The following is a 26,010-nucleotide window of genomic DNA, read 5'->3' as shown; positions in this document are numbered from 1 at the left end:
GAATTGGGTACTCTAAACTTATAAAAAATAAAAAAATAAATACTATATACGTACTGTGTACATTCCCTTGGCCGCAGAAAAATACTTTTCACTGTACTTCAGTACATGTGACAATAAAAATCAATCAATCTAACAGTAGGATTGCTGTACCGATGACTTGTGGTTCAAAAGAAATGAGATACTATTTTCCCAAGAGGTATTGGAGATGGATAATAAATGTTGAACTTCTCAGCAACCCGCATATCGACGACCAAAGACAACAAAGAATTGCCAGCCCTGCTCAGGGTTAGTTTGCGAGTGTTGTGTCTGAGTTACTCACGTGATGAGGTGAGCATTGTCATTGTACATGCGTGGCAGCAGATTCACCCGTCTCCACTCGAGGAATCGGTTCATTGTTTCTTTCGCATCGTTGTCCACCTTGATTTGGTCGGCCGTCCACACCTCGACTCCAATCAGTGCAATGCGGATGTTGAATGGTTTGTAGTACTGGAGAGAGGAAAACGGTGAGAGGCACTCAGGATTCAGATTGTCCAAAACTGATGATCCAATATGAATTTTTATTATTCGTTCATGAGCATCACTGGCTCACATTCCTGAGGCCATTCCTGTTGGTTTGGAATCACAAGTAGGCCAGACCAGGTGAGGAGAAAAGATTTAAGAACAACATAAGAACAAGGAGCAGGAGTAGGCCATCTGGCCCCTCGAGCCTGTTCCGTCATTCAATGAGATCATGGCTGATCATTTGTGGACTCAGCTCCACTTTCCGGCCCGAACACCATAACCCTTAATTCTTTTATTCTTCAAAAAACTATCTATCTTTATCTTAAAAACATTGAATGAAGGAGCCTCTACTGCTTCACTGGGCAAAGAATTCCATAGATTCACAACCCTTTGGGTGAAGAAGTTCCTCCTAAGCTCAGTCCTAAATATATTTCCCCTTATATTAAGGCTATGTCCGCTAGTTCTGCTTTCACCCGCCAGTGGAAACAACCTGCCCACATCTATCCTATCTATTCCCTTCATAATTTTATATGTTTCCATAAGATCCCCCTTCATCCTTCTAAATTCCAACGAGTACAGTCCCAGTCTACTCAACCTCTCCTCGTAATCCATCCCTTTCAGCTCTGGGATTAACCTAGTGAATCTCCTCTGCACACCCTCCAGTGCCAGTACGTCCTTTCTCAAGTAAGGAGACCAAAACTGAACACAATACTCCAGGTGTGGCCCCACTAACACCGTGTACAATTGCAGCAGAACCTCCATAGTCTTAAACTCCATCCCTCTAGCAATGAAGGACAAAATTCCATTTGCCTTCTTAATCACCTGTTGCACCTGTAAACCAACTTTTTGCGACTCATGCACTAGCACACCCAGGTCTCTCTGCACAGCAGCATGTTTTCATATTTTATCATTTAAATAATAATAGTCCCATTGTCAATTTCCTTCCCTAAAGTACATTAGTGAACTAGATGGGTTTTTACAACAATTGACAATGATTTCACGGTCATTATTAGGCTTTTAATTGCAGGTTTTTATTGAACTTGGTATCTGCAATGGTGGGGTTCGAACTCAGGGCTTCAGAGCCTGACACTGGGTTTCTGCATTACCAGTCCAGTGACAATACCACTCTGCCACTGCCTCCTCGTAGTGAATGGAAGACTAAAGAGATGCAAAGATAGAGCATGAGGTGAGGTTGGCTGCTGTAAAAAGGAAAGCAGGGGTATTTTACGGTAAGTGACAGGGCAGTAAGAGGAGGCATGGGGGGGCCGATTCGGAAAAATGTGTGGGCTATCTCACGCAGCCCGCCGGGCGTTTTGTGGAGGCCGCCCGCCATTGGCCAGTGGCAGGATGTTTTTCTCCCGCCATTGCCAATGGAGTTTCCCCTTGAATACACTCCTCGCCGCTGTCGGGGATAACCCTGGTGATCGCATCGGCATGGGTGGCTGCAACATTCCACCCAATGCACAGAGGCAGAGGGAAGACTGAGGCGTAAAGTAACGTACATCTGTCCGTATCATGCTGACAACTTTGACATGAAAAATAAGGGGTTGGCAGACTAGATGGTCTAAAATTTGATAATATTTGTCTGACAAGGCCTACTGTACTCAAAGTGGAGGCGACACCATGGTGGATAGGTTACATCAAGGTAACAAGGGTGGAAATTGGAGGCACAATGTTTTAATCCTCTTTATCATAGATTATCATAGAAATTACAGTGCAGAAGGAGGCCATTCGGCCCATCGAGACTGCACCGGCTCTTGGAAAGAGCACCCCACCAATGTCCACACCTTCATCCTATCCCCATAACACAGCAGCCCCACCCAACACTAAGGGATATTTTGGACACTAAGGGTAATTTAGCATGGCCAATCCACCTACCCTGCACATCTTTGGACTGTGGGAGGAAACCGGAGCACCCGGAGGAAACCCACGCAGACACGGAGAGGACGTGCAGACTCCGCACAGACAGTGACCCAAGCCGGGAATCGAACCTGGAATCCTGGAGCTGTGAAGCAATTGTGCTAACCACAATGCTACCATGCTTAGATGGAAGGCTGGTACCAGAGGGCGAAAGAATTTGGATACATCAAATCCAATATCAGGAAAAGACTGAGGATAAACCTGAAATATTATGGTTTGTCAGGAACAATGTGTGCACCTCCCATAATGATGATGCAAGAGAACACATGCCGATGAAAGGCGAGGGAGAATGCATTTGGCTTCATTTGGTTTGGCACAGTGGGCTAAACAGCTGGCTTGCAATGCAGAACAAGGCCAGCAGCGCGGGTTCAATTCCCGTACCGGCCTCCCCGAACAGGCGCCAGAATGTGGCGACTAGGGCCTTTTCACAGTAACTTCATTGAAGCCTACCCGTGACACTAAGTAATTATTATTATTATTTAGTGTAATACCTTGTTTTACGTTGTTAAATTATGTTTAAAAAAATCGATGTTTCGAACATACCCCTTGTAATGTTAGCTGTTTGATTTGAATTCTCTAATTCTTTTATCTGTTGCCACACTCCCAAAAGGATGTGGAGGCTTGGGAGAGGGTACAGAAGAGGTTTACCAGGATGTTGCCTGGTCTGGAGGGCATTAGCGATGAGGAGAGGTTCGATAAATTCAGTCTGTTCTCACTGGAACGAAGGAGGTTGAGGGGCGACCTGATAGAGGTATACAAAATTATGAAGGACATGGACAGAGTGGATCGTCAGAGGTTTTTCCCCAGGTGGAAGAGCCAATTACTAGGGGGCATAGGTTTAAGGTGTGAGGGACAAGGTTTACAGGAGATATGTGAAGGAGGTTTTTTTACGCAGAGGGTAGTGGGTGCCTGGAACTCGCTACCGGAGGAGGTGGTGGAAGCAGGGACGATAGGGACATTTAAGGGGCATCTTGACAAATACATGAATAGGATGGGAATAGAAGGATACGGACCCAGGAAGTGTAGAAGATTGTAGTTTAGTCGGGCAGCATGGTCGGCACAGGCTTGGAGGGCCGAAGGGCCTGTTCCTGTGCTGTACTTTTCTTTGTTTTTTGTTCTTTGTTTCTCCAACCTCTCCTCATAGGGGACCAGAATTGAACACAGCATTCCAAGTGTGGCCTAACTAAGGTTCTATACAGCTGCAACATGACTTTCCAATTTTTACACTCAATGTCCCGGCCAATGAAGGCAAGCATGCCGTGTGCCTTCTTGACTACCTTCTCCACCTGTGTTGCCCCTTTCAGTGACCTGTGGGCCTGTAAACCTGGATCCCTCTCCCTGTCAATACTCTTAAGGGTTCTGCCTATTTCCCACCAGAATTAGAATTTACAAAATGCATTACCTCACATTTGAGCAGCACGGTACCACAGTGGTTAGCACTGTGGCTTCACGGCGCCAGGGTCTCCGAGTTCTCTCTGAGTCTGCGTGGATTTCCTCCGGGTGCTCCGGTTTCCTCCCACTAGTCCCAAAAGACGTGCTGTAGGTAATTTGGACATTCTGAATTCTCTCTGTGTACCTGAATAGGCGCCGGAACGTGGTGACTAGGGGCTCTTCACAGTAACCTCATTGCAATGTAAGCCTACTTGTGACAATTAAGATTATTGTTATTATTTGTCCGAATTAAACTCCATCTGCCATCTCTCCGCCCAAGTCTCTAACCGACCTATATCCTGCTGTATCCTCTGACAGTCCTCATCGCTATCCGCAATACCACCAACCTTTGTGCCGTCTGAGTTAGAATCAGAAGAAGGTCTGGAGACTTTATTACATTATATGGATAAGATTTATAAGAAAGATGACTTGTTAAGTGCATATGAAGCATGGTCGGATTTTGATAGGTTCCGGAAAGTAGAGGATTTTTCCATTGAAGACTATATAATAGAATTTGGCGGACTATATAAAAGGCTGCAGAAACACAACCTGGAATTTCCACAGTCTGTGATGGCCTTTAAATTACTTGACTGTGCTAGAGTGAGCAACATGGATAGGCTCCTGGTTTTGACAGTTCAGTTTGCGGCTATGGATACCTTATTTGATCAGGTGACAGAAGCTTTCAAGAAGTTTAATGGGAAACATTCGATTCCGATGGCTGTGATGATCCAAATAGATCAGCCTGCAATAAGGCAGAATGTGGAAGATACACTAGTAACAGGATGGCGAAATCCGTTCGGAGGAGGAGGAGCAGTCTCTGTCAGGGAGAGAACCTGAGAACATCTAAGACACTCAGAAGGTAAGAAGGTAAGTAAGTGATTTTTACTTATTTTTACTTTTATACCTTTTTCAAATTGTGTGTGTCGGGGGGAAACTGAAGTGACATCACAGAAAAGCTGTGGCCTGAGTGGCTGGTTGGGGATCTACACTAAATTTAAAAAATTAAGCATTGGTAACTAATTAAACATAATTACTTAATTATAATTTAGAGGGATATCTAAGCCAGAGATCAGAGAGTACTATATTTAGCTTTCGCATTTCTATTAGAAATCTAGTGCTAGGAAACAGATAGTTAACAGTAACTTTGAAATTAAAAAAATATATATATAAAAAAAAATTTTAAAAAATTTAATTTTAATTTTAATTAATTGACGCAATGTCAGTTAGAGGGGTGCAGTGCTCTGACTGTGAGATGTGGCAGGTCCGGGAGGCTTCCAGCGTCCCGGATGGCTTCATCTGCAGAAAGCGCACCCAACTGGAGCTCCTCACAGACCGCATGGTTCGGTTGGAGCAGCAATTGGATGCACTTAGGAGCATGCAGGTGGCGGAAAGCGTCATAGATCGCAGTTATGTGAATGTGGTCACACCGAAGGTGCAGGCAGAGAAATGGGTGACCACAAGAAAGGGCAGGCAGTCAGTGCAGGAATCCCCTGTGGTTGTCCCCCTCTCGAACAGGTATACCCCTTTGGATACTGTCGGGGGGGATAGCCTATCAGGGGAAAACAGCAGCAGCCAGAGCAGTGGCACCACAGCTGGCTCTGATGTTCAGAAGGGAGGGTCAAAGCGCAGAAGAGTAATAGTAATAGGGGACTCTATAGTCAGGGGCACAGATAGGCGCTTCTGTGGACTTGAAAGAGACTCCACGATGGTATGTTGCCTCCCTGGTGCCAGGGTCCAGGATGTCTCCGAACGGGTAGAGGGCATCCTGAAGGGGGAGGGCAAACAGGCAGAGGTCATTGTACATATTGGTACTTACGACATAGGCAGGAAGGGGCATGAGGTCCTGCAGCAGGAGTTCAGGGAGCTAGGCAGAAAGTTAAAAGACAGGACCTCGAGGGTTGTAATCTCGGGATTACTCCCTGTGCCACGTGCCAGTGAGGCTAGAAATAAGAAGATAGAGCAGCTAAACACGTGGCTAAACAGCTGGTGTAGGAGGGAGGGTTTCCGTTATCTGGACCACTGGGAGCTCTTCCGGGGCAGGTGTGACCTGTATAAGAAGGACGGGTTGCATCTAAACCGGAGAGGCATAAATATCCTGGCCGCGAGGTTTGCTAGTGTCACACGGGAGGGTTTAAACTAGTATGGCAGGGGGGTGGGCATGGGAGCAATAGGTCAGAAGGTGGGAGCACTGAGGGAGAACTAGGGAATAGGGACAGTGTGGCTCTGAGGCAGAGCAGACAGGGAGAAGTTGCTGAACACAGCGGGTCTGGTGGCCTGAAGTGCATATGTTTTAATGCAAGAAGTATTACGGGTAAGGCAGATGAACTTAGAGCTTGGATTAGTACTTGGAACTATGATGTTGTTGCCATTACAGAGAACTGGTTGAGGGAAGGGCAGGATTGGCAGCTAAACGTTCCAGGATTTAGATGTTTCAGGCGGGATAGAGGGGGATGTAAAAGAGGAGGTGGAGTTGCGCTACTGGTTCGGGAGAATATCACAGCTGTACTACGGGAGGACACCTCAGAGGGCAATGAGGCTATATGGGGAGAGATCAGGAATAAGAAGGGTGCAGCCACAATGTTGGGGGTTTACTACAGGCCTCCCAACAGCCAGTGGGTGATAGAGGAGCAGAAAGGTAGACAGATTTTGGAAAAGAGTAAAAACAACAGGGTTGTGGTGATGGGAGACTTCAACTTCCCCAATATTGACTGGGACTCACTTAGTGCCAGGGGCTTAGACGGGGCGGAGTTTATAAGGAGCATCCAGGAGGGCTTCTTAAAACAATATGCAGACAGTCCAACTAGGGAAGGGGTGGTACTGGACCTGGTATTGGGGAATGAGCCCGGCCAGGTGGTAGATGTTTCAGTAGGGGAGCATTTCGGTAACAGTGACCACAATTCAGTAAGTTTTAAAGTACTGGTGGACAAGGATAAGAGTGGTCCTAGGATGAATGTGCTAAATTGGGGGAAGGCTAAATATAACAATATTAGGCGGGAACTGAAGAACATAGAGTGGGGGCGGATGTTTGGGGGCAAATCAACATCTGACATGTGGGAGGCTTTCAAGTGGCAGTTGAAAGGAATTCAGGACCCGCATGTTCCTGTGAGGAAGAAGGATAAATACGGCAATTTTCGGGAACCTTGCATGACGAGAGATATTGTAGGCCTCGTCAAAAAGAAAAAGGAGGCACTTGTCAGGGCTAAAAGGCTGGGAACAGACGAAGCCTGCGTGGAATATAAGGAAAGTAGGAAGGAACTTAAGCAAGGAGTCAGGAGGGCGAGAAGGGGTCACGAAAAGTCATTGGCAAATAGTGTTAAGGAAAATCCCAAGGCTTTTTACACGTACACAAAAAGCAAGAGGGTAGCCAGGGAAAGGTTTGGCCCACTAAAGGATAGGCAAGGGAATCTATGTGTGGAGCCAGAGGAAATGGGCGAGGTACTAAATGAATACTTTGCATCAGTATTCACCAAAGAGAAGAAATTGGTAGATGTTGAGACTGGAGAAGGGTGTGTAGATAGCCTGGGTCACATTGAGATCCAAAAAGACGAGGTGTTGGGTGTCTTTAAAAATATTAAGGTAGATAAGTCCCCAGGGCCTGATGAGATCTACCCCAGAATACTGAAGGAGGCTGGAGAGGAAATTGCTGAGGCCTTGACAGAAATCTTTGGATCCTCACTGTCTTCAGGGGATGTCCCGGAGGACTGGAGAATAGCCAATGTTGTTCCTCTGTTTAAGAAGGGTAGCAAGGATAATCCCGGGAACTACAGGCCGGTGAGCCTTACTTCAGTGGTAGGGAAATTACTGGAGAGAATTCTTCGAGACAGGATCTACTCCCATTTGGAAGCAAATGGACGTATTAGTGAGAGGCAGCACGGTTTTGTGAAGGGAAGGTCGTGTCTCACTAACTTGATCGAGTTTTTCGAGGAGGTCACTAAATGATTGATGCAGGTAGGGCAGTGGATGTTGTCTATATGGACTTCAGTAAGGCCTTTGACAAGGTCCCTCATGGTAGACTAGTACAAAAGGTGAAGTCACATGGGATAAGGGGTGAGCTGGCAAGGTGGATACAGAACTGGCTAGGTCATAGAAGGCAGAGAGTAGCAATGAAAGGATGCTTTTCTAATTGGAGGGCTGTGACCAGTGGTGTTCCACAGGGATCAGTGCTGGGACCTTTGCTCTTTGTAGTATATATAAATGATTTGGAGGAAAATGTAACTGGTCTGATTAGTAAGTTTGCAGACGACACAAAGGTTGGTGGATTTGCGGATAGCGATGAGGACTGTCGGAGGATACAACAGGATTTAGATTGTTTGGAGACTTGGGCGGAGAGATGACAGATGGAGTTTAATCCGGACAAATGTGAGGTAATGCATTTTAGAAGGTCTAATGCAGGTAGGGAATATACAGTGAATGGTAGAACCCTCAAGAGTATTGAAAGTCAAAGAGATCTAGGAGTACAGGTCCACAGGTCATTGAAAGGGGTAACACAGGTGGAGAAGGTCGTCAAGAAGGCATACGGCATGCTTGCCTTCATTGTCCGGGGCATTGAGTATAAGAATTGGCAAGTCATGTTGCAGCTGTATAGAATCTTAGTTCGGCCACACTTGGAGTATAGTGTTCAATTCTGGTCGCCACACTACCAGAAGGATGTGGAGGCTTTAGAGAGGGTGCAGAAGAGATTTACCAGAATGTTGCCTGGTATGGAGGGCATTAGCTATGAGGAGCGGTTGAATAAACTCGGTTTGTTCTCACTGGAACGAAGGAGATTGAGGGGAGACCTGATAGAGGTCTACAAAATTATGATGGGCATAGAAAGAGTGGATAGTCAGAGGCTTTTCCCCGGGGTAGAGGGGTCAATTACTAGGGGGCATAGGTTTAAGGTGAGAGGGGCAAGATTTAGAGTAGATGTACGAGGCAAGTTTTTTACGCAGAGGGTAGTGGGTGCCTGGAACTCACTACCGGAGGAGGTGGTGGAAGCAGGGACGATACTGACATTTAAGGGGCATCTTGACAAATACATGAATAGGATGGGAATAGAGGGATACGGACCCAGGAAGTGTAGAAGATTGTAGTTTAGTCGGGCAGCATGGTGGTCACGGGCTTGGAGGGCCGAAGGGCCTGTTCCTGTGCTGTACATTTCTTTGTTCTTTGTTTGTTTGTTGGCTACAAACAGGTTCCAAGACTATAGAAGGAGATCGAGACTGTCCTCATTGGAGTTTAGAAGGATGCGGGGGGATCTTATTGACACATATAAAATTATGAAGGGAATAGATAGGATAGATGCGGGCAGGTTGTTTCCACTCGTCGGGGAAAGCAGAACTGGGGGCATAGCAATGGGTTAATTGACATTGCAATTAGTTGTCTCATTTATGTTAAGTATCCATTAATTGATGCTGATATGTAAAGGGGCTTCAGGTGGCCCTTGTGTCAGGTGGTGTGTTGTTAAGAGTTTTGTGACGAGGCTGTGGAAGTGAAATAAATGGTGTTTGGTGAAAAGGAACAAGAACTTTAGACTCTTGATTTCACAGCAACTAAAACGTATAACAATGGTAGCAGAGGATGGTTGCTGTGCAAATGTGAAGGATTGAAAGATACAACTTTTCCTGATCAAACCAAGGAGTGAGTGAGAAGGGGAAAAAAAAGATACATGGCTGAACCCAGGATAAAGATTGCTGGATATGACTATCCTCCCTTATTTTCTGAAAGGGAATCGTACGCCGAATGGAGAAGGGCAGTAGTTATGTGGATTAAGGTAACTGCTTTGGGAAAGAGAAAACAAGGTATGGCATTGGCTCTTTCTCTACCATATGGCAGTAAAATCCGAAACAAAGTGCTTTCTGAGCTGGAATTGGAAGAGTTAGACTCAGAAGAAGGTCTGGAGACTTTATTACATTAAATGGATAAGATTTATAAGAAAGGTGACTTGTTAAGTGCGTATGAAGCATGGTCGGATTTTGATAAGTTCCGGAAAATGGAGGATATCTCCATGGAAGACTATATAATGGAATTTGGCAGACTATATAAAAGGCTTCAGAAACACAACCTGGAATTTCCACAGTCTGTGTTGGCCTTTAAATTACTTGACTGTGCTAGAGTGAGCAACATGGATAGGCTCCTGGTTTTGACAGGAGTTCAGTTTACTGATAAACATACATTATTCGAATAGATGACAAAAACTTTAAAGAAGTTTCTGGGGAAACATTCGATTCCGATGGCTCTGATGACCCAAATAGGTCAGCCTGCAATAAGGCAGAATATGGAAGATACACTAGTAACAAGATGGCGAAATTGTACGGCTATGAACAGGGCCCAAGACTATAGAAGGAGATCGAGACAAGGAAATTATGAAGACAAAAACCCAGTTAGAACTTACAGTAGGAAGATGAACCCCAGAAATGCACGGGGCATGATAAATCAATGTTTTCGATGTGACTCTCAATACCATTATGCTTTCAACTGTCCAACTCGTTATGATAGAGTGTTTAAAGCGACACATGACACGGAAGAGTCCGAAGAGGAAAAAGATAGTGACCAGAAAGAAGACATTGTCCTATTAACAAGCAGTTTTACGCCGGTAATGAGGGTGTTGGTTGCAGAATCCTTCAACTGTGCTGTATTGGACAGTGGCTGCACATCTACTGTGTGTGGAATTGACTGGTTAAAATGTTACCTGGACTCTCTGAATGCTGAAAATCATAATTAGGTTAAGGAATTTGAAAGTTCCACAAGTTTCAGGTTTGGGGATGCTAATACTCTGAAGTCGCTGAAAAGAGTGGTGATGCCTTGTAATATTGCCGGAGTGAATCATTTCATTAGCACGGATGTTGTATCAAGTGAGATACCTTTGCTTCTGAGCAGACCGTCGATGGAGAAAGCACACATGAAACTGGATATAGAACAGGATAAGGATATGGAACAGTTTGTGGAACACACAGTCGGGACATTATTGTATTCCATTACTGAAAAATAATATTTCACGTAGAGTGGTTAAGGATGTGTTAATGGCAGTTGAAAATGGGACTTTCACTGATACAAAGCTTGTTGTAATAAAACTGCATCGGCAATTTGCACATCCATCTCCTCGGAGGCTGAAAATTTTCTTAAAGGATGCAGGGGTAAGGAATGAAGACTATACTCAACTGGTGGGACAGGTTAGTGATCGCTGTGAAGTTTGTAGGAAGTGCAGAAGGACACCAGCACGACCGATAGTAACCTTATCTTTGGCCAGGGATTTTAACGACATTGTGGCCATGGACCTTAAGATCTGGGATAAAGTCAATAATGTATTTATTTTGCATTTTGTAGATTTAACAACCAGATTTAGTCAATCAATGATCGTACGAAGTAACGAAAAGAGAGTAATTTGTGATCAAATCATGGAAAAATGGATAGGGACAGAAATGGGCCACCGGCAAAATTCCTTCCGGACAATGGGGGAGAATTTGCTAATGATGAGTTTAGGGATATGTGTGAAAACGTGAATATCACAGTTATGAATACAAATGAACAAAGAACAAAGAAATGTACAGCACAGGAACAGGCCCTTCGGCCCTCCAAGCCCGTGCCGACCATGCTGCCCGACTAAACTACAATCTTCTACACTTCCTGGGTCCGTATCCCTCTATTCCCATCCTATTCATGTATTTGTCAAGATGCCCCTTAAACGTCACTATCGTCCCTGCTTCCACCACCTCCTCCGGTAGTAAGTTCCAGGCACCCACTACCCTCTGCGTAAAAAAACTTGCCTCGTACATCTACTCTAAACCTTGCCCCTCTCACCTTAAACCAATGCCCCCTAGTAATTGACCCTTCTACCCTGGGGAAAAGCCTCTGACTATCCACTCTGTCTATGCCCCTCATAATTTTGTAGACCTCTATCAGGTCGCCCCTCAACCTCCTTCGTTCCAGTGAGAACAAACCGAGTTTATTCAACCACTCCTCATAGCTACTGCCCTCCATACCAGGCAACATTCTGGTAAATCTCTTCTGCACCCGCTCTAAAGCCTCCACATCCTTCTGGTAGTGTGGTGACCAGAATTGAACACTATACTCCAAGTGTGGCCTAAGGTTCTATACAGCTGCAACATGACTTGCCAACTCTTATACTCAATGCCCCGGCCAATGAAGGCAAGCATGCCGTATGCCTTCTTGACTACCTTCTCCACCTGTGTTGCCCCTTTCAGTGACCTGTGGACCTGTACGCCTAGATCTCTCTGACTTTCAATACTCTTGAGGGTTCTACCATACACTGTATATTCCCTACCTGCATTAGACCTTCCAAAATGCATTACCTCACATTTGTCCGGATTAAACTCCATCTGCCATCTCTCCGCCCAAGTCTCCAAACAATTTAAATCCTGCTGTATCCTCCGACAGTCCTCATCGCTATCCGCAATTCCGCCAACCTTTGTGTCGTCTGCAAACTTACTAATCAGACCAGTTACATTTTCCTCCAAATCATTTATATACACTACAAACAGCAAAGGTCCCAGCACTGATCCCTGTGGAACACCACTGGTCACAGCCCTCCAATTAGAAAAGCATCCTTCCATTGCTACTCTCTGCCTTCTATGACCTAGCCAGTTCTGTATCCACCTTGCCAGCTCACCCCTTATCCCGTGTGACTTCACCTTTTGTACTAGCCTACCATGATGGACCTTGTCAAAGGCCTTACTGAAGTTCATATAGAAAACATCCACTGCCCTACCTGCATTAATCATCTTTGTAACCTCCTCGAAAAACTCTATCAAGTTAGTGAGACACGACCTCCCCTTCACAAAACCATGCTGCCTCTCACTAATACGTCCATTTGCTTCCAAATGGGAGTAGATCCTGTCTCGAAGAATTCTCCCCATTAATTTCCCTACCACTGAAGTAAGGCTCACCGGACTGTAGTTCCCTGGATTATCCTTGCTACCCTTCTTAAACAGAGGAACAACGTTGGCTATTCTCCAGTCCTCCGGGACATTACCTGAAGACAGTGAGGATCCAAAGATTTCTGTCAAGGCCTCAGCAATTTCCTATCCAGCCTCCTTCAGTATTCTGGGATAGATCCCATCAGGCCCTGGGGACTTATCTACCTTAATATTTTTTAAGACGCCCAACACCTCGTCCTTTTGCATCTCAATGTGACCCAGGCTATCTACACACCCTTCTCCAGACTCAACATCTACCAATTTCTTCACTTTGGTGAATACTGATGCAAAGTATTCATTTAGTACGTCGCCCATTTCCTCTGGCTCCACACATAGATTCCCTTGCCTATCCTTTGGTGGGCCAACCCTTTCCCTGGCTACCCTCTTACTTTTTATGTACGTGTAAAAATCCTTGGGATTTTCCTTAACCCTATTTGCCAATTACTTTTCGTGACCCCTTCTAGCCCTCCAGACTCCTTGCTTAAGTTCCTTCCTACTTTCCTTATATTCCACACAGGCTTCGTCTGTTCCCAGCCTTTTAGCCCTGACAAATGCCTCCTTTTTCTTTTTGACGAGGCCTACAATATCTCTCGTTATCCAGGGTTCTCGAAAATTGCCGTATTTATCCTTCTTCCTCACAGGAACATGCCGGTCCTGAATTCCTTTCAACTGACACTTGAAAACCTCCCACATTTCAGATGTTGATTTGCCCTCAAAGATCCGCCCCCAATCTAGGTTCTTCAGTTCCCGCATAATATTGTTATAATTAGCCTTCCCCCAATTTAGCACATTCATCCTAGGACCACTCTTATCCTTGTCCACCAGCACTTTAAAACTTACTGAATTGTGGTCACTGTTCCCGAAATGCTCCCCTACTGAAACATCTACCACCTGGCCGGGCTCATTCCCCAATACCAGGTCCAGTACCGCCCCTTCCCTAGTTGGACTGTCTACATATTGTTTTAAGAAGCCCTCCTGGATGCTCCTTACAAACTCTGCCCCATCTAAGCCCCTGGCACTACGTGAGTCCCAGTCAATATTGGGGAAGTTGAAGTCTCCCATCACAACAACCCTGTTGTTTTTAATCTTTTCCAAACTCTATCTACCTATCTGCTCCTCTATCTCCCGCTGGCTGTTGGGAGGCCTGTAGTAAACTCCCAACATTGTGACTGCACCCTTCTTATTCCTGATCTCTACCCATATAGCCTCACTGCCCTCTGATGTTTTCTCCCGTAGTACAGCTGTGATATTCTCCCGAACCAGTAGCGCAACTCTGCCACCCCTTTTGCATCCCCCTCTATCCCACCTGAAACATCTAAATCCTGGAACGTTTAGCTGCCAATCCTGCCCTTCCCTCAACCAGTTCTCTGTAATGGCAACAACATCATAGTTCCAAGTACTAATCCAAGCTCTAAGTTCATCTGCCTTACCCGTAATACTTCTTGCATTAAAACATATGCACTTCAGGCCACCAGACCCGCTGTGTTCAGCAACTTCTCCCCGTCTGCTCTGCCTCAGAGCCACACTGTCCCTATTCCCTAGTTCTCCCTCAATGCTCTCACCTTCTGACCTATTGCTCCCGTGCCCACCCCCCTGCCATACTAGTTTAAACCCTCCCGTGTGACACTAGCAAACCCCGCGGCCAGGATATTTATGCCTCTCCAGTTTAGATGCAACCCGTCCTTCTTATATAGGTCACACCTGCCCCGGAAGAGCTCCCAGTGGTCCAGATAACGGAAACCCTCCCTCCTACACCAGCTGTTTAGCCACGTGTTTAGATGCTCCATCTTCCTATTTCTAGCCTCACTGTCACGTGGCACAGGGAGTAATCTTTTTTAATCTCCTTTTAGATGCATTACATCGCAGTAGAAGAGCTTTTTTGGAAACAGAAGTCTCTGAAAGAATTCGCAGAGCCTTGAGGCATGATGTACGGCCATCAAATACCGTTTTTCAGCAAGGAGACATGGTATACTATAAGAGAGACAATTTTAATGAATGGAAAGGCCAGGGAAGATCATAGGCATAGATGGCAAAACAATTATTTAGCAACATGGCAATCAAACTGTTAGGGCGCATTCATCAAGGAAAATGGGTACAGATTACAAATTTTCAAATTTAGACAGAGCAGACAGACATAACGAGGAACCAGAGTCATCTGGTACGCATGTGTTACAGAACTATGAGGACTAATTAACTGATATAGACAGGGTTTCTGTAGCGTAACACAACACTTCTGATGAATTTTCCGAAAGGACAATTGCTAAAAGTTGGTACAAAAGTGACATACTTGCCTGAAGGATGGAAGGATCCTTCAATGGAAGGATACAACTGTTATTAGTAGAGCAGGGAAGGCCACTCGAAAGTATAAACAGTGGTTGAATGTACAGCAGTCAGGGGAGGGAGTCAAGACAATGGATTGGGAACACTAAGTTCAAAAATGGAGGGCACAGAAACGCAGTGCCAGTTCAGATAGTACATCGGATAGTGAACAGGTCGACAGGAAAAGGTCGAGAACTATTGAAAGGACATCCCACAGCAGAAGGGAAAGATCAAGCAGTAGCTTGATATCTGTACTCAAATGAATGATCCCAAAGTGGAAGACTTAAGAGCAAATAAAGTGTTGGTCAAACTAAAAATGCAGGAGTGTGTTTAGAAGTTCCCGGTTTTAGGTGACCTTAAGCACTTGAAACTCATAGTTTATAGTGATGCGTCCTACGCAAATTTATGTGATGGGGTTTCAAGCGCAGGAGGTTTTATAATTTTCCTTTTGGGGAACAATGGTAAATGTTGCCCACTTGTGTGGGAAACAAGAAAATAAGGAGAGTGGTCAAAAGCACTTTAGCTGCTGGGACGTTAAGCCTTGTAGAGGCGGTGGATATGACCTTTTATTTAAGTCAGATATTGACAGGAATTTTGGGATTAGGGGATTTGGGTAATATACCTATTGACTGTCACATTGACAATAAATCCCTGTGGGAAAATGTGCATTCTACAAAAAGTGACAATGAAAGGAGGTTACGGATAGACATCGCAAGTTTGAAGCAGACGTTGGACAGAGGGGAAATAGCAAAAATTAAATGGGTCGACAGGAGCTACCAACCGTCAGACTGTTTTACAAAAAGAGGGGCGAGCTCACAGAACCTTTTGGATATTGTTAATGAAAGACACCTGTTTCTGTGACTGTTTTTTCTTCCCAAAAAAATGAAAAAAGGTCAAGGGTGGAAAATGCGCGTGTGTGTTTGAGTTTCTTGTAATTTTGTTTTCACCTTATGTTTTTTTTTCTCCAAGGAAGGGGAGACTGTTAAGTAATGGGTGAAGAGGCATTGCAATTAGTTGTCTCATTTATGTTAAGTATCCAATAATTGACGCTGATATGTAAAGGGGCTTCAGGTGGCCTTGGTGTCAGATGTGAAGATCGAGCTTTGTGCAGAGTCTGTTAGTGAAATAAAGGTGTTTGTGAAAAGGAGCAGTACCTTTGACTCTTTACACAACTGCAGCTAAACGACTAACAAGACAGTCCCATCGATTGTGGAGCCGCAATCACAAAGCCAGTGACTGCAGGAGGGGTTGTCGGCGAGCATTCTGTGCAGGTGCTGGCCGAGGGATAGGACAGGGTTGCTGCCTCACAGGCAGCCATGTGCCAGAGCCGCTCGGACATGGCAGCGCTACTCCTCAGCATGGCCCAGTCACAGCAGGGCAAGACTGGTAATGTCAGCGGCATTGCCCAGACGCTGGCTGATGTGGCGCAGACACAGAATGAGGTGGCCCAGTCCCAGAGGGAGATGGTACAGCCACTGACTGATGTGACACAGACCCAGAAGGTGGTGGTGCAGTCCCAGGCGGCGATGGTCCTCTCCCTGTGCTCCATGGCCGCGGGCACGCAGACCCTGGTCGAGACCTGAGCGGGTCTCCAGGACTGGCAGCGCCAGGTGGTGGGGGAGCCCCAGTTGATAGTTCCTCCTGCAATCCCGCCCCACCGAGTAGCCCGGAGGCCATCAGGCACCAGGAGGGAGGAGGAGTTGATGGGGCCCGTGCCGGTGACTCCCACGGGGCAGGTGCCAGAGCAACGCAGCACCTCGGACTCACCCCCTCCTGCCCCTGGTGCATCTGGTAGGCAATGGGCAGAACAGGGTGACACAATGTCACCTGGGACACCCGAGCGGCAGCTGGGCCCACCCAGTAGAATCCCGCCAACAGAGACCCAGGTCGCAGGGCAGGGATCACAGAAGGCCATCTCCACTCCTGCTATGCTGTCTGGGGAACCACCTGGGCACAGCGTTGGGCCCAAAAGACCAGAAAGTTAGCCACCAGTTAAGTTGGCACGGGTGCAGGGCACAGTTTTGTTATTGGGGCTAGGGCACAAATCTGTATGAACGTTGTCACATTGTACACCTGTTCACACTGTTACAACCTGCTTCGGTGCTCTGTCAGATTGGTGTGAGGGGTGGGTTGGTCTGAGGGGGCTGGGGGAATGGACGGACGTTGGGGGGGAATGGGCGGGCCCTGTGGGTGGCCTGGTCTCCACCCCCCCCACCCCCCCCCCCCTCCCCGACCGTCCCCACCTCCGTCACCCCATAGATCCGATGGGACCGTGTGATGGAACGGCCAACTCGCATGCAGGACTCACCCCGGAGGACGGTGGAAAGTGCTACCGTGGGCAGGGGTCAGATGTTGCCAAACAATGTGAAGGATCAGAGCTCATCGCAGAGCGGGTTGTCAGCATCCTCCATCCCATGGACCACAGCCACTATTACTGCCAACCCTGATCCCCTACCCCGTGGGGGGGGCTTGGGGAGGGGGGGCAGGGGGGGGGAAACGTGGTGGCTGTGATCCTAGCTAGTGCCCTCCCCCCCTTCACCACCCCATCGGCCCTGGCACACATGTGTGGCCTCCTGTGCTTGCCTGGGGCTCAAGGCCTGCCCACCCTCCTCGTCGGACGAGGCCTGGCATTCCTCCTCCTCCGCCCGCACATCGCCCCTCTGGCGCGTGGAGTTGTGGAGGGTGCAGCAGGCGGCCACGATATGGGCGGCCCTTTCAGCTTCAGACTGGGGGGCTGCCCCAGAGTGTTCCAGGTGCCAAAAATGGGCAGCACGGTAGCACAGTGGTTAGCACTGTAGCTTCACAGCGCCAGGGCCCCAGGTATGATACCCGGCTTGGGTCACTGGAGTCGGCACGTTCTCCCCGTGTCTGCGCGGGTTTCCTCCGGTTTCCTCCCGAGAGACGTGCTGTTCGGGGAGGGGGGGGGTCTCAAACATGTTCAGAATCGTGGACCGTGTCAGGGTGAAGGCGTCAGGCACACTGCCCGGGTATCGGTCGCAGACGTGTATGGTGGAACCCTTTTGGGTTGTTTGGAGTGCCCTGTCACCTGCCCGTGCCCGTAGGCGACCTGCATCGCCGTCAATCAGCCCCCGGACTGGAGCATCCCTGCAATGCTGACGGACCTCGCTGCCCGGGCATCCAGGTGGGCTCGGGGCACATGGAAATCGATGCATTGAGAGCCGCTTGGGCATACGCGGCCTCTGTACCAGCGCGGTGGCACCTGTGCGCCGAGGTGTGTGAGATCCCGGACAGGTCCCTACTCGGCGCCTGGAAGGATCCCGTGGCGTAAAGGTGCAGGGCGACCGTCACCTTGGCGGCCACCGGGAGCGGGTGCCCTCCCCCATACCCCTGCAATGCCAGGTGTTGCACTTTCTCCTTGCTCAGCCGGAGTCTTCGACAGCGTGCCTGGTACAGCGGGCCCTGATGCTCGGAAAACCATTCACTGACACTGCCCTCCCCTGGCACCGTGGCCCCCGTCGGGGTTGCTGTGGGTGTTGCCCTGGGTGGGCCGCCGGGTGTCACTCTGACCTGACTTCACTCTGCTCACCACACTTTAACCTATGAAGCGAAGTCCATTCATGGGCCACCCAGATAACGGAAGCTTCCTCTGGCAAGACAAAAAGGCAATACCCCAGATTGACGCACCTTCCCCGGGGGAATTAATCAGAAAGTATTCACTCCTCTCCAGGATCAGTTTGTGCCCCGAAAGGGAGCGCGAGCTCCTCAGTATCTTTATTATTCCTTTCATAGCGGAAACTGGGTGTGTAACATAAAAGAGCAGGTCGTCACTGTGGTAATACCAGGTATTGCAGTACCTGAGAGGTGAATGATCATTGGCTAGACCGCGGGGTCTACCATTGGCTAATGTACATAGCCCCGCCCTGAGAGGCGGGGTATAAGAACCAATGCCATCCCAGCAGCCTTCATTTTCTGTATCATCGCTGCTGGGTACAGTTCTAGCCGATTAAAGCCGATTAGATATGACTCCTCTTTGTCTCGAGCATATTGATTGTGCATCAGTCACTATATGCTCTCTCCTGCTCCCTCCTTTATCCACCTCCATTCCCCCAGTGACCCCAACACAATGGCCAACGGTTCAATCGCCAGTGTAAACAGGGGTGGCGACAATGGGCACCCCTGCCTTGTGCCTCGATTCAAGAGAAAGTATCCCAAGCTCATCGCATTAGGGCATACACTTGCCTTGGCTCATCCATGCATTAGCTAAACCCATGAAAGAAAGTTCTGCCTAAATCGAAACCTCAAACAAGCACTCCCACTCTCCTCTGTCAAAGGCCTTCTCCACATCCATCAAGGCAATCTGGTTCACAAGCTGAAGAGGGGGAAAAGTACATTCACCACTCTCCGTATATTAGCAGATAATTGTTGCCCCTTGACAAAACCTGCCTGGTCCTCTACAATTACCTCCGGGGCACATGCCTCCAATCTCAGTGTCAGCACCTTGGCCAGGAGCCTGGTGCCCCTGTTCAAAAGGGAAATGGGCCTCTGTGATCCACATACCATTGGGTCTTTATCCTTCTTCAAAATGAGGGAGATGGAGGCGTGCTTTCTTGCACTGGGCAATGCCCTCAAGCCAAAGAATCCCGATAAAATGTCTCAAATGAAATGAAAAATGAAATGAAAATCGCTTATTGTCACAAGTAGGCTTCAAATGAAGTTACTGTGAAAAGCCCCTAGTCGCCACATTCCGGCGCCTGTTCGGGGAGGCTGGTACGGGAATCGAACCGCGCTGCTGGCCTGCTCGGCCTGCTTTAAAAGCCAGCAATTTAGCCCAGTGTGCTGCATTGACCTCTCTCGGGGTGCAAACCAAGCTACCATTCGAGTCTCTGATCGGCAGAATCTCCCTGAAAGCCGACCGCCTCAGCAGATGAGCGAGAAGACGGCCTGTCTTCTCCCCATACCCATAAACCACTCCCCTTGTGCACCGCAGCTGGTCCAGCGCCTTCCCCGTGGACAGCAGATCGAACTGCATTTTCAGCTGCTTCCGAGTAACTCAGGGACCGGGTTATCTGAATGCTGGCGATTCACCTCCAAAACCGCAGCCATCTGTCACTGCCACCTCAGTCCCCCAAGTTCTATCCAGATGAGCCTTATGGGAGGTTACCGCCCCTCGAAACAAAAAGCAGTCACGGAGAAAGTGAAAGGCAGAGAAGCCATAGTCAAAAATCAAAAAGGGCCACAGTACAGGGTACAGTGACTGAGGAGAGTGGAAAAGGGGAGGTGGCCAATGCAGGATTGAGGGTGTTGTACCTAAATGCGCGCAGTGTACGGAACAAGGTAAATGAGCTTGTTGCGCACATTGAAATTGGCCGGTACGATGTTGTGGGCATCACAGAGACGTGGCTGCAAGGGGATCAGGGCTGGGATCCAAATATACAAGGATATGTGTCCTATCGAAAGGCAGATGGGCAAAGGGGGCGGGGTTGCATTGTGAGTAAAGAATGAAGTTAAATCGATAGCAAGGAGCGAGAGAGGATCAGAAGGTGTAGAATCTCTGTGGGTAGAGTTGAGGAATCGCAAAGGTAACATGACCCTGACGGGAGTTATGTACAGGCCCCCTAGCAGTAGTAAGGATTTGGGGGCAGAAAATAAATCAGGAGATAGAAAAGGCATGTAAAAAAGGCAATATTACAATAATCATGGGGGACTTCAATATGCAGGTGGACTGGGAAAATCAGGTTAGTAGTCGATCCCAAGAAATGGACTTGTGGAATGTCTAAGAGATATTTTTTTGGGAGCAGCTTGTGACAGAGCCTACTAGGGAACAGGCAATTCTGGATTTGGTGATGTGTAATGAGGCAGACTTGATTAGGGACCTTAAGGTGAAGGAACCCTTAGGGAGCAGTGACCACAATATGATAGAATTTACCCTGCAGTTTGAGAGGGCGAAGCTGGAATCAGATGTAACGGTATTACAATTAAATAAGGGTAACTACAAAGACATGAGGGAGGAGCTGGCCAGAGTTGATTGGAAAAGGAGCCTCGCAGGGAAGACAGTGGAACAGCAATGGCAGGAGTTTTGGGGGTTATTCGGGAGGCACAACAGAAATTCATCCCAAGGAAGAGGAAACATGCTAAGGGGAGGAGAAGGCATCCATGGCTGACAAGGGATGTCAAGGACAGCATAAAGGCTAAAGAAAAAGCAAACAACGTGGCGAGGATTAGTGGGAAGCCAGAGGATTGGGAAGCCTTTAAAAGCGAGCAGAGGACAACTAAAAAAGCAATAAGGGGGGGGGAGAAGATGAAATATGAGTGCAAGCTAGCTAGTAATATAAAGGAAGATACGAAGAGTTTTTTTCAATATATAAAAGGCAAGAGAGAAGCAGAAATAAACATTGGACCACTGGAAAATGTGGCTGGAGAAGTAATAATAGGAAACAAAGAAATGGCAGAGGAACTGAATAGTTACTTTGCATCATTCTTCACGGTGGAAGACACCAGTGGGATGCTAGAGCTCCAGGAGAACCAGGGGGCAGAGGTGGTGAGTGCAGTGACCATTAATAAGGAGAAGGTTCTGGGGAAACTGAAAGGTCTGAAGGTGGATAAGTCACCTGGACCGGATGGACTTCACCCCAGGATCCTAAAAGAGATAGCTGAGGAGATTGTGGAGGTATTAATGATGATCTTTAAGGAATCACTGGAGCAGGAAGGGTCCCTCAAGGATGGAAAGTGGCTAACGTAACACTCCTGTTTAAGAAGGGAGGGAGGCAGAAGACGGGAAATTATAGGCCGGTTAGCCTGACTTCGGTCATTGGTAAGATTTTAGAAACTGTTATTAAAGATGAGATAGCAAAGTACTTGGAAGTGCACGGTAAAATAGGACTGAGTCAGCACGGCTTTTTCAAAGGGAGGTCATGTCTGACAAATCTGTTAGAGTTCTTTGAGGAGATAACAAGGAAGTTAGACAAAGGAGAACCAGTGGATGTCATTTATTTAGATTTCCAGAAGGCCTTTGACAAGGTGCCACATATGAGACTGTTAAATAAGTTAAGAGCCCATGGTGTTAAGGGTAAGGTCCTGGCATGGATAGAGGATTGGCTGACTGGCAGAAGGCAGAGAGTGGGGATAAAGGGGTCTTTTTCAGGATGGCAGCCGGTGACTAGTGGTGTGCCTCAGGGGTCTGTCCTGGAACCACAACTTTTCACAATATACATTAATGTTCTGGAAGAAGGAACTGAAGACACTGTTGCTCAGTTTGCAGATGATACAAAGATCTGTAGAGGGACAGGTAGTATTGAGGAAGCAAGGGGGCTGCAGAAGGACTTGGACAGGCTAGGAGAGTGGGCAATGAAGTGGCAGATGGAATAGAATGTGGAAAAGTGTGAGGCTCTGTACTTTGGAAGGAGGAATTTAGGCATTGACTATTTTCTGAATGGGGAAATGCTGAGGAAATCAGAAGCACAAAGGGACTTGGGAGTCCTTGTTCACGATTCTCTTAAGGTTAACGTGCAGGTTCATTCGCCCGTTAGGAAGGCAAATGCAATGTTAGCATTCATAATAATAATAATCTTAATAATAATCTTTATTGTCACAAGTAGGCTCACATTAACACTGCAATGAATTTACTGTGAAAAGCCCCTAGTCGCCACATTCCGGCGCCTGTTCGGGTACACAGAGGAAAATTCAGAATGTCCAAATTACCTAACAGCACGTCTTTCGGGACTTGTGGGAGGAAACCGGAGCGCCCGGAGGAAACCCACGCAGACACGGGGAGAACGTGCAGACTCCACACAGACAGTGACCCAAGCCTGGAATCGAACGTGGGACCCTGGATCTGTGAAGCAACAGTGGTAACCACTGTGCTACCGTACTGCCCACGTGAGGGCATGTTGAAAGGGCTAGAATACAGGACCAGGGATGTACTTCTGAGGCTGTATAAGGCTCTGGTCAGACCCCATTTGGAGTATTGTGAGCAGTTTTGGGCCCCGTATCTAAGGAAGGATGTGCTGGTCTTGGAAAGGGTCCAGAGGAGGTTCACAAGAATGGTCCCTGGAATGAAGAGCTTGTTGTATGAGGAACGGTTGAGGACTCTGGGTCTGTACTCATTGGAGTTTAGAAGGACGAGGGGGGGTTTTATTGAAACTTACAGGATACTGCGAGGCCTGGATAGAGGGGACGTGGAGAGGATGTTTCCACTTGTTGGAAAAACTAGAACCAGAGGACACCATCTCAGACTGAAGGGACGATCCTTTAAAACAGAGATGAGGAGTGATTTCTTCAGCCAGAGGGTGGTGAATCTGTGGAACTCTTTGCCGCAGAAGGCTGTGGAGGCCAAATCACTGAGTGTCTTTAAGACAGAGATAGATAGGTTCTTGATGAATAAGGGGATCAGGGGAATTCTGGTGTGGGCTATGAAGGAGTAAGGCGCACATTTGGTGGCTCCCGCTCTGGTCGGACTTTTGGACCTTATCCCCCGATTTGCTAACAGACTTGAATTGTAAAACGGATGTTAGTGGCAATTCTCTACTGAATTCCCACTCCGGTGCATGGAGAGAAGGACTAGAAGTGTTCGTAAGGGCAGAAACAAAAAGAAAGAGACGACTTGGGCTGTAGTTGCAACAGGGGATAGCATCGCGGAGGGTCGGACCTCTGGTTTGTCGACCCAGCAGCCTATGGAGCAGCTGATGCAAGTTATTCAGGAGGGCTTTGCTACGCAGGAACGGGACTGCTTGGACCCGGTAAAAGAGTCGATTGAACGGTTGGAGCTGAGACTGGACGCCCAGGATCGGGCGATCCAGAAGGTAGAGAAGGTGCTGGCTGAGCAGGAGGAACATCAAACTGCGGTGGAGTTGGAGGTGGGGATGCTGAGGGACCAGCAGAAGAAGCTCCTGGAGAAGGTGGAGGACCTAGAGAATAGGTCCCGCCGGCAGAACCTACGAATTGTCGGACTCCCAGACTCCGAAGGAACGGACGCTGGGACATACATCGCAGACATGTTTGTGAAGCTGCTGGGGGATGGGGCATTCACCCGGCCCTTGGAGGTGGATAGGGCTCACAGAGCACTCGCGAGGAAGCCGCGAACGGGAGACCCCCCGAGGGCAATGGTGGTGAGATTCCACAGGTTCTCGGATAAGGAGCGCATTCCACAGTGGGCCAAGCAGACACGGAGCTGTAAGTGGGACAATAGTATCCTGCGGGTCTACCACGACCTGAGTGTAGAGGTGGCCAGGAGGAGGGCAGGCTTCAACTCGATCAGGGCGATCCTTTTCAAGAAAAAGGTGAAGTTAGGACTGTTATACCCAGCCCGTCTCTGGGTCACGCATGAGGATCAGCACTTCTACTTCGAGTCGCCTGAGGACGCGTTGGACTTTGCGAAAAAGAAAGGGCGGTGGACTGAGAACTTTCGAACTTGGCTGCAACGGTCATGTTTTTGTTTTTTCTTTTTGTTCCTCTGTTTCTGTAAAAAGTTTCTCGTTTTGCGTTTCATGGAAGATGTTTGTGATGCCGTTTGCATTGATTTGGAACCAGCGGTAGAGCTGAGCGAGTTCAGGTTTCCATTTGCACTGTTGGGGGATGGAGGGGTGCTTGTTTTGATCTTGGTGTTTTTCTGTTGGGAAAATGTGTGGGGATTGATGATGCTGGAGTTTGTTTCTGTGAGCGGGGGGAGGGTGGGGAGGGAACAATAGGTGGGAGACTATCTGGCACCGGGGATGGGGGGCCACCAAGCCAGCTGGGTGATCTAGCTCTCGGAAGCACAGTGGGGGGTGTGCATATGTTTGGTTTAGGAAAAGGGTTGGGTTTACAGGGTGTTGTTGCTAGGGGGGGGGGGGGGAATGTTATGCTGACGAGGGAGGAACTTGGGCTGAGGGCCAGATAGGAGGTCGGGGCGGGGCCTGCCTGGGGATGGACCGGTGGAGGCACGGAACATGGGCTGGAGGCGGGCCTAAAAAAGGGGATGGCTGATCGGCGGAGGGGGGGAGGGAGCAATGAGCCCCCCAACTAGGCTGATCGCCTGGAATGTTCGAGGGTTAAATGGGCCGGTCAATAGGGCACGTGTGTTTGCGCATCTTAGGGGATTGAAGGCGGACGTGGTAATGTTGCAGGAAACGCAACTTAGAGTAACTGACCAGATTAGATTGAGGAAAGGCTGGGTCAGTCAGTTCTTTCACTCGGGACTAGATTCAAAGACTAGAGGGGTCGCGATCCTGATCAATAAGCGGGTGGTGTTTGAGGCGGGTGGAATAGTCTTGGATGTGGGAGGTCGGTACATTATGGTCAGTGGGAAACTGGAGGGGGTGCAGCTGAAATTAGTAAATGGGCATGTGCCAAATTGGGATGATGTGGAGTTTATAAAGAGGATGCTGGGGAAGATACCAGACCTGGACTCGCACAGGTTGGTCATGGGAGGGGTCTTCAACACAGTTATTGACCCTGGCTTAGGCCGGTCAAGCTCGAAAACGGGTCGGGTGCCAGCAATGGCAAAGGAACTAAGAGAGTTAATGGAGCTGATGGGGGGGGGGGGGGTGTGAGGGTGGATCCATGCAGATTTGGGCAGCCGAGGCTGAAGGAGTTCTGTGCATAAAGTGTATTCCCGGACTGATTTCTTTATTTTGAGAAGGGCCTTGCTGGCTGGGGTGGTGGGCACGGGGTACTCGGCGATCACAGTCTCAGACCATGCTCCACACTGGGTTGACCTGCAGGTTAGTAAAGACAGTAACCAGCGCCCGCACTGGAGGTTAGATGTGGGACTTTTGGCTGATGAAGGGGTGTGCGAGCGGCTGAGGAAATGTATTCACAACTACCTGCAGGTCAATGACACGGGGGAAATTTCAGCAGCGGTGGTCTGGGAATCACTGAAGGCGGTGGTCAGAGGGGAGCAGATCTCGATACGGGCCCATAGGGAGAAGGTAGACAGGGCAGAGACGGACCGACTGGTAAAGGAGATACTACAGATCGATAGGAGGTA

The 26,010-nt window shown here is 48.2% G+C and overlaps 1 protein-coding gene across 1 annotated transcript in view; it reads right to left on the bottom strand.

Annotated features, from left to right (window-relative positions):
• Nucleotides 1–315: 315 nt before the first annotated feature.
• LOC140409452 (disintegrin and metalloproteinase domain-containing protein 12-like) overlaps nucleotides 316–26,010 on the bottom strand; it is a 422,351-nt gene continuing 396,656 nt past the window's right edge. Inside the window, exon 6 of the mRNA XM_072497884.1 lies at nucleotides 316–486. Within this exon, the coding sequence (XP_072353985.1) occupies nucleotides 316–486 (171 nt within the window). The remainder of the gene's footprint in view (nucleotides 487–26,010) is intronic.

Source organism: Scyliorhinus torazame, chromosome 3 (genome assembly GCF_047496885.1).
Source record: "Scyliorhinus torazame isolate Kashiwa2021f chromosome 3, sScyTor2.1, whole genome shotgun sequence".
NCBI lineage: Eukaryota > Metazoa > Chordata > Chondrichthyes > Carcharhiniformes > Scyliorhinidae > Scyliorhinus > Scyliorhinus torazame.
This window is presented reverse-complemented; position numbering and strand designations above follow the sequence as displayed.